Here is a 9,258-nt window from a genome sequence, read left to right as displayed (position 1 = left end):
TGTGAGTACCTCCATGCTTGTGCTCAGCAGCTGTGTAATAATACTGACATACCGACATGGCATTTGCGAATGAAACTATAGTAGAGTTATGCTGTGTGCTGGAATCATTTTTTTGCTGAATCTCATAGTTAAATGCATCACGTGAGAGGAATATTTTCGTTCAACTTCCAGCGTCAATACTGTACAAAAAAATGCCTTGCCAGTGTTCGTAACGTAGTGTTTTCTGCTACAGTGAACAATCACCGATACCGGCATTCACTAGTAAAATAATGACTCTGTACATTCACTCTGTAAATGTACTGGCTACAGGACGTACGTACTAGTGTGTTGCCCCAGAGATCCCAGCATGGCTTGTCACGAAAACTGCATCAGCACGCACTCCACAGCAGGCTCAACATTAGTGCACGGAATGGAAGTGTTGATCAGTTGTGCAAAATAGAATAAGAATTTGTTATGTGCATTTGAGCGAGAAGGAAAAACAACGGAAATCGGAAACTCAGGCATGCTATTGTCACCTAAAGCCACACATGTACAGCGGAAACAATCACTGGCGTGTGATGTGAGTGAACCACTCGCTCACTGCAGGGAATGATAATACATGTATGTACATGCCAACACATAGCGAACAGGGGTGAAGCAGAGCACAGAGCACACTCAGCTACACAAGCCCGGTTACACTGCCCTGGCCAGACACAGCCAGTAGAGCTGACAAGACAGGACATAGGTACAGCCTGGTGGTTGCCAAGCAGGTGTGCGGAGTGCGCCGAGCAACACCGGCGAGTACAGAAACAAATAAAACGAAATGGCGTTGAAATGAGCAAGACCGATCCGAGGATGCTGGCCTAGGTATCCCAGTACCCGGTGTGCACTACCATACAATTGAGGTATCCCAGTGCCCGGTGTGCACTACCATACAATTGAGGGATCACGCATATGACAATGGTTACAGCACGCCACACTGACTCCACACAAACAATATGCTCGCTGTGCAGTGCTAACACGGGCCCACATGGGCAGTGATGGAAGAAAGTGAGCCGAGTGACCAGGCAACAGCATACACAATACCAAGTCAAGTGGAACGAAAGCAACGAGAGCAGGCCTTGCCAGGAACACTGACGAAGGCAATTACTTCATCAGGAAACTGTAGCAAACAACAACAGAATGGAGAAGTGCACCGTTGAACAAGATCAAAGTTAAAAGCTCAAGCAAAACATGATGCCCCAAAAACACCTTTGATCGGAGTTGAGCAGCTGAATAATGCATGCAAATCTCAGTTTACTTGAGCCAACTAACCAAATCCACTATAACCGGCGCAAACACAGAGTGAAATTCATGCACGGGTACAAAGCTACAAATCTATACAGTACATGCAAGAGGGCAGCAGAAATAGCAGCAGCAGACGGAGCAGCAGCAGCAGCAGTGGCGGCGGCAACAGCGGCATATTTACAACATCCACACACTGTGTGTTTGACCATTATTACACAGTGTGAGCTCAACTACACTAAAGCCATAGCCCGAAATGGAGAGGAACAAATTGCCAGATTGACAAGAAAACCAATAAAACAGTTGATTTCAGTCAAAACTTACTAGTACGGATATCCGCGGTTCTTCATTCTCATGGTGGATAGTAGCCAGGAAAAGACAAATCCGACGAGAGCAACACCAGCGATAATCATTGCTGTAAGCAAGAAAGACAAGAGCAACGAACACAGTGCACGCCTGGTGATTCAAGGGTCACATTAATATACCCACACACGGTTACACACTACACCGAAACTGGAGACAATGCTGTCATCAAGACATGACAAGCCAATGCTGAGACTACTCCACAGACGTCAAGACAACAACTACAATAGTTTGAAGCACTCTAAACGATGGCAGAACTTACTGCTCTGTGCATTCGGGCTGAACTTCATTGCAGCAGGACCTTGCTCAGAGAGCAGAATCCAGCCGAGGCCACCAAGGCCATCTGAGAAGAGCAGTACCGGTCAAGGAAGCCATCAGCAGCAGTAGACACACTCATCGATGGGGTACAGTACCAGAACTGCATGACAACTGGGTCAGAATGCCAGTCAACTAATAAATCACAGCAAGAATACTATACTGCAGCCTCACAGCATTGGAAGATAACAGCAAGAATACCAGCATGTATCATCACGGCATTGGAAACTGGAGCCATGCAGCACTATAGACATCATTCACAGTATCTGAGGATGGAAAAGAGAGCAACTGCCCGGCAAGAACTGGATTGGACTAGACCTGGACAATGCAGAACAAACTGTGTGAAGAAAAAAACAAAACAATAAGTGCTGTAGACGAAGTGGAGGATACACATCGCCATGATGATGTAGGACTCTGCGATGAACTGGAATTGACTGTTGCCAGAGATGTAGGCCTGCGGACAGGATGCACGCAAGAAAAAGGAACATCAAAACATTGCAAAAAAATCCACCGTAGGGAGAGCCAATGACAATACTATGGATAAGTGTGTACCAATGTCCAATGCACAAGCTATCGAGCTCAGTATGCGACTGCTGGCTACAGGCTAGAGGACAATGTAACTGTAGACTGAACTGTGAGGTAAACCAGTTGCATTGCTAACAAAGCCTAACACCAGTGTTCACCAGTATAAGCATAACTTACACACACACACACACACACACACACACACACACACACACACACACACACACACACACACACACACACACACACACACACACACACACACACACACACACACACACACACACACACACACACACACACACACACACACACACACACACACACACACACACACACACACACACACACACACACACACACACACACACACACACACACACACACACACACACACACACACACACACACACATACCACTTTGCCAGTGTTCGGGTCGGTTTGAGCCATTGGAGCACCACGAATCTGATTCCACATTTGACCCGACAGCATCATCAGGATGACAAACTGAAGATCAAAATAGAAAACACAGATTGCTTGTACTACAATGTTATATCTCTTAATTTGCTGGCCGAAAATCCTATATGTAGGATTTGAAAATAAGTGCCTTTTATGCCGTTGTTATTGGTCATCCCGACCAATAATAACGACATACTGGTTTTCATGGAAGTTGTAAATACTTGAAGTATGTTTGAGGCATGAATGTTTACATTTTAGATTCATAGGGTGATAATATTTCTTATGAATACCCACTTTCAGCAATAATTGGAAATTTGAGCATAATTGTTCAGCTGCTGTCATGGAAAGGACTGAAGCAGTGAATGTGCAGAAGAACATTGCAGGTGTGGCACGGGGTGGTTTCATGACGACATATCGCACATGCCGTCATGAAACTACCAGTTTTAAGGATAAAACAAGGTCCAATAAAATCTCAAATCCTATATATAAGTAAAGTAAAGTAAAGTTTGCACGTCCGCGTTACCACCGGCTATACAATTGCGTTGAGAAACACAACCAGCTTAGGAAGTTTCGCATAGGAATCGAAAAATAGGGCACAAGCCTAAGTAATATTGGGCAAGGAGATGAGCCTGAGATGTTAGTGTTTGAAAAAATTATCTTATTCAACTCTCGATATCTACTAAGACCTAGCAAGGAAGAATTGGTCACATACTTTTTGCTTTTCTCATGCCACACCCATTTTGAGTTGAAAAATATGACCAAAATCCTATATATAGGATTTAGCAAATTAAGAGATAGCAGCAGCAGCAATGTGATCTCCCTGTTAAACATGGGGAGAGGAGAGGAGAGAGAGAGAGAGAGAGAGAGAGAGAGAGAGAGAGAGAATCAGGAGTACTGGAAAGATTACACAAGCATAAGTTACATGTGTGGATGCACATATGCACGCACACACAAACGCAAATGCAGTCCCACATAGGCCTCACAGACAACACTTCAAAAGCACATCCCACCGGATAAAGGTGCATTACTGGCAATTTACTGCCCACCGGATCAATGCAGAGGCATGATTCGTACAGTTGGACATGTACATACATGTGCACGATTCCTAGCATTCCCTACTGCCACTGCACTACACCACACTGCAAACAAAGCAGAGCAGTGTTCGCCACAGACCGCAGCATACAGATCCGTGTGAGCAAGAGTACATAAACCAGAGTGTGCAACTCGGGATGGTTCCTGTGGGAGCGTAATTCGTGCACTACGTCATTTCTGACGGCATGGTAAGCCACAGGTACGGTGAAAAGTTGCGTAACCAGTCGCGGTGGTGCAGGTCAGTGAGTTTGTCCTGATTTCGGTTTTTGATACGGATAGCCTGGTGACTTTACTTGTCGGTGGATGTACGCAGCGTACACAGTCACACAAGACACCGAAATCCTGAAACAGGACGTCTAAAATCAAGCAAACTTGGCTGATTTCCGGGCTATGAAACATGAAAATTTGAGCTGTACGCAAGTCGCGGCTTGGCTGACCTCATCAGGATGACGTAGTGCACGAACTGCGCTGTTTCAGATCTGATATGCACAGTTGCACACTCTGGTTTATGTACTCTTGGTGTGAGTGACACACCATGAGAAACTGCATTCGGCTGCCTTACCAAGGACAGCACAGCACAGTTGTGACGGCTGATCAGCTGCTCCACAGCCTTGCGCTTGAAGTAGATAATGGCCAGAACAGCAACCACACCGACAGTTCCACCGATCAGCATCATGTAGTTCGGCGGACGCGCAACCTTGAACTGCACACCCATACACATGAGCATATGCACACGGTCATACAGACAGACAGACAGACAGACAGACACACACACAGGCATACACGGTCATACATACAGGCACAGGCACACACATACACACAGGCATGCACACACACAGACACACACATACACAAGTTCAGGGTTAATATTATGTCGGCAGCATCAAGAAAGTGGTAAGATACGACAAGAACATGATCAACAGCAGTATGAAAGTACCGGTAAGTTGCACTTTGAAAGAAAGAAAATAATACAACCTGTATACTTACATGAACATCAGTGCGCTCTTCGACCCACTTGGCAAGAGACTCAGCCGAGAACCCAAACCTAGCAAAAGAAAAAAGAGCGAGAAAAACAGTACACTGCAAATTCAAGTTTGCCACTTCAACCATGACTCTCTTCTTGGAAAACGCCAGCCGAATCCCACAAGGCATGTGGTGTCTGAGAGTGAGATTCATACAAACAGCATCTTTCCCCACAGACTGTGTGGCTGTGTACATGTAGTAGTAGTTAGAGTACCCACCTGCCCATGTCATACTGATCCAGGCGATTCTTCTTGCCACCCTTTGCTGGGAAATGATAGAAAACTGGAACAGTTTTCAATTGGAGCTGCAAGCAAACAGGAAAAAGATAAGAAGAACAAATCACTGGAGTTAGAAGTGAGCTGACCAAAGGCCCCTATGCTCAAGAACTGCTAATTGAATTTCAGAGTGAATGGTGAAACCAGCTTGCATCTTCAGTCAGGACAGGTACCATTGGCAGCCCCACGAAAACGGGCAATCATACACTTAAACAGAAAGCAAGCAGTAGCAAGATTACTGCGAATGCTGTTCTAAGAACAAAGCATCATCCACGCTACTCAAGCAACAGTTTCTCCACACGAACATCAGAAGGATGAGAGGGCTGTGGATTATGCTACTTCAAGGAATGGATGGGCGGACAGAAGTCGACCGAATAGCACAAAGAATACTTGTGCAGTCAACAGATACAACATTTACACTACGTCCTGAAGTATCAACAACACAAATAATAGTAGAAGTGACTAATACATGTCTGTTACGAATCATCATTGACATTACGGAAAGATAACCTACCGTTTGGAACACGCCTTGAGCTGAATCAAAGTCAGCCATGGCGAAAAACAGCCGGTTGGAAGCAGCATCGGAGCCGCTGTAGGAGCTGGCAACAGCATAGAATTCATCTGATGCTTGCCTGGGCAGTGGGACACATACGCATACAACCACAAATTCAAGGAACAAGGAATATGTTTCAGGAGCAGCGATGGGCAAATCAAATGAGTCCCTCGATGGACTGTGGAATACTCTGTGTGTGTGTGTGTGTGTGTGTGTGTGTGTGTGTGTGTGTGTGTATGTGTGTGTGTGCATGTGTGTGCGTGTCTGTGCCAACCTGTCGGAGGGCTACCCTCTTGCCAAAGCATTTGAAAGTTGGACTAGTTTCGGCTCCACAATCCAGTGTGTCGTTACTATATACAGTCAAACCTCAACTATTCGACGCATATTTATTTTCGGCTATTTTCGGCCTGGTCATATTTGGCCGTAAATTTGTTGCGGGCGAAAGTTTGTTCTCCAAGGTTCATTGTGACAGTGTATACATGTATACAGGCGGCAGCAGTACAGGCCGAAAATTTGATGCGGCCGAAAATTGAATGGGCGGAAATTTTGTCGACTTACAGTATGCAGATCATATGGATTGTATTTTACGTGGAGGTGCATGCTGTGGCGAATGTAAAACATTTTTTCATAACACAACCCAGCAACAGGTAAGTACAATGTGCAATGAATTCATGACAGCATGTCCTCCGCCTTGCAACACGTTTTGTAAAAAAGGTTCTGTTCCCTGCCCCCCCCCCCCCCCAACTATTTTTACCTAGGACCCTGGACAGGGTATACCGGTATTGCATCCTAACTGTACTTGGAATAACATGGAAAAACCTGCGTTGTGACGTGGAACACAGTGCATAGCTTGTATTAAACCATTAAAACCATTGATACATCATCTAGACAGACGTACTTGCAAATACTGCAGCGATGCTGAGCTCCAAGAGCAGTGGCCATCATAATGACCGAGTAGTTCCTGGGCTGGGTACGGAGATACTCCTTAAACTGGTCATTGTTCAGCTTAATAACAGGTCGCCGATCTGCCCATTTGCTCATCTGACTAACTTTTTCGGCCAAGATCTGTGAGTCAAGGAAAATATTGATAAAAATAATAAATTTTCAATTACGAATAAAACTCAATTGCTGTGATTACCACGACCAAACTTGCATTACCTCCGGTCGGGTCTTCTTGGCGGACAGTGCATAGCATCCATGAGCCACCAAGGCTAAAACTAGCAGTGTACTAAGATTCGCCATAACTAAAATGTAAAGTGAGCCTAAATTTCTTCCATAAGTATGCTCAGGATGGCAACAGCCTGGATCGACGCTGCTGGATCATGCAACTCGGCTCAAAGCAAGCTCGATGACACCTCAGCATTGAGAATAAATTTTGCGGGGAAATCCACGGAAAACCGAAATCAAGTGCGTCATTTTTTCATCATGTCTGTTCATGTTCTGTTTAGTTTTTTTTGATTTGGCGAGAAGTAGAAAAGTGAAGTATCCCCTGTATCCTGATATTCCGTTTCGGAGTGAATTGGGGTGTGCTTGCTTTTCTTTCATTACTCTCCTCTGCTTTTTGATTGCAATAGTTCGTCCTACACCGGACGCCTTTGTTGCAGTTGTAACTTCAGGGTTGATAATCGCTCTTGTAGTGTTTCAGCTGCTGAGTTCTGCGGGTGATTGAATTGTGCATTTCACTTTTCTGTACTTCAACTTTTGTTATTGACCTCGGACCGGGAGACCTGGAGGCGAGATGTCGGGCGCTCCGTTTCGAGTTGAGTTAGGAGACATCACTCCTCACAATATCAAGCAGTTGAAGAAGCTGAACAGCGTAATATTTCCCGTCTTCTATAATGATAAATTCTACCGGAATGTCCTTGAGCAAGGAGAATTCTCAAAGCTTGCTTATTTCAATGACGTAGTGGTTGGTGCAGTCTGCTGTCGACTGGAGAACTGTCCGAACGGTCCAGGCAAGCAGGTCTATATCATGACACTTGGATGCCTAGCTCCTTATCGCAGACTTGGAACTGGAACTCTGCTCTTGGAGCACATCTTCAAAATCTGTCGGCAGAGAAAAGACGTCGATAGTATCTGCTTGCATGTGCAAATCAACAACGAGGAAGCCATAGCATTTTATCAAAAGTTTGGATTCGAAATTACGGAAACAGAGGAGGCATATTACAAACGCATTGAGCCGGCATCAGCATACGTCCTTCGGAGAGACACCACAGGCCTGTAAGCCGGATATCATCCATTCTGCCGTACGTTGAGACTTGTTTCCCCCGGTCGATGTTTACTTGCTTTCCTACACCATCCATTGCCTTTGAGTTTATGCGTGGGCATGTGTGCGTGGTGCAATGGGTATTTGCCACTTGTCTAGTTTGGATCCCATCATATTCTTTTAGGTTTTTTTAAATACTTTATATATATAGAAACATGCATAGTTCTATTGAAGTGCAGATACAGGTGAGCAGAAAGGTGCATTGCTTGAGGCTGGCCTGAGTTTTCCAAGATGTACAACTCTGTTACTGTAGTTATTTGTAGTCTCTCTTTGTTTTGTACTCCGCGTAGCTCGTCCCGGTATTACTATGTGCGCAAATTCCGCTGCTTTTTTTCTCTAGTTTTGTTCCAGTCAGTTGTCGTGCTCGGTGAGATAATACGTTGCAGCAAACTCCCTGTGCGTGTTTCCACTCGGCTGCTGGGTTTGCTTGCGCTGTTTAGACTCTTTACTGTTATCACTGGCATCTCTCTCCCCCCGGACGTCTCTCGCGAACCGTGAACTGTTTTTCTAAAGCCTCTCCATATTCCTCATTTTGTTCTGGTAATACTGTTGAAGTCATCTGGGAAATTGAGCCAACCCAGATTCACTGGGTTATGTGGTTGGTAGTTGGTGTTAGGGTCACGGCACACTTGCTTAGCGCCCTCTAGCTGCTATCTTCCTTGTTGCCACTCACTTTTTTGAACAGTAATTTCTCAAACCTGAATAGCACTGTGTCTACGCTACTGGCTTCGTGTACTACTTCGGCAAGCTAAAAAAAAAGCTACGGGATGACATGATTGACAGAAGTGAGTACATGTACCTACAAAAGACACTGCACAACACTGGCTGTGCACAGACTCTACATGCTAGTGTAGGTATTTGAATAGAATCATGTACATGCACATGGTGCAGTGGTGGTACGTAATATGGGTATTGTGTCATGTCTTTGTGTGTATTCTAGTCCCACTTCTGACACCATGCTGTGATTTCGAACTTGTCAGTCACTGAACTGATTTTATTGTAAAGAAGACACAAACGTATGGTGTGTGAAGAAGAGCATAAATAGTGGGATGGAGAGCTCCTGGATAGCTGGATAGGGTATCAACAAGAGGCTGATCATGGTCAGGTCAGGTGATGCAGCTCCT

General features: G+C 45.1%; 2 protein-coding genes across 2 annotated transcripts; one reads left to right on the top strand and one right to left on the bottom strand.

Annotated features, from left to right (window-relative positions):
- Window positions 1–401: 401 nt before the first annotated feature.
- On the bottom strand, window positions 402–7,192 carry LOC135829152 (magnesium transporter protein 1-like). The gene is made up of 11 exons (XM_065341561.1): window positions 7,027–7,192; window positions 6,767–6,933; window positions 5,830–5,947; window positions 5,259–5,344; window positions 5,005–5,062; window positions 4,580–4,720; window positions 2,884–2,973; window positions 2,332–2,395; window positions 1,889–1,969; window positions 1,588–1,678; window positions 402–1,141 (listed from the first exon to the last, which is right to left on the bottom strand). The coding sequence occupies exons 1-11, from the start codon at window positions 7,108–7,110 to the stop codon at window positions 1,126–1,128; spliced, it is 996 nt and encodes a 331-aa protein (XP_065197633.1). The 5' UTR covers window positions 7,111–7,192; the 3' UTR covers window positions 402–1,125.
- Window positions 7,193–7,323: 131 nt separating this feature from the next.
- LOC135829164 (N-alpha-acetyltransferase 50-like) lies at window positions 7,324–8,837 on the top strand. The gene has a single exon (XM_065341572.1). It carries the CDS (start codon window positions 7,607–7,609, stop codon window positions 8,090–8,092), a length of 486 nt encoding a protein of 161 aa, XP_065197644.1. The 5' UTR covers window positions 7,324–7,606; the 3' UTR covers window positions 8,093–8,837.
- The last annotated feature ends 421 nt before the right edge of the window (window positions 8,838–9,258 follow it).

This window comes from Sycon ciliatum, chromosome 1, assembly GCF_964019385.1.
Source record: "Sycon ciliatum chromosome 1, ocSycCili1.1, whole genome shotgun sequence".
NCBI lineage: Eukaryota > Metazoa > Porifera > Calcarea > Leucosolenida > Sycettidae > Sycon > Sycon ciliatum.
Note: the sequence above shows the minus strand (reverse complement) of the source record. Positions and strands in the feature narration are given on the sequence as shown.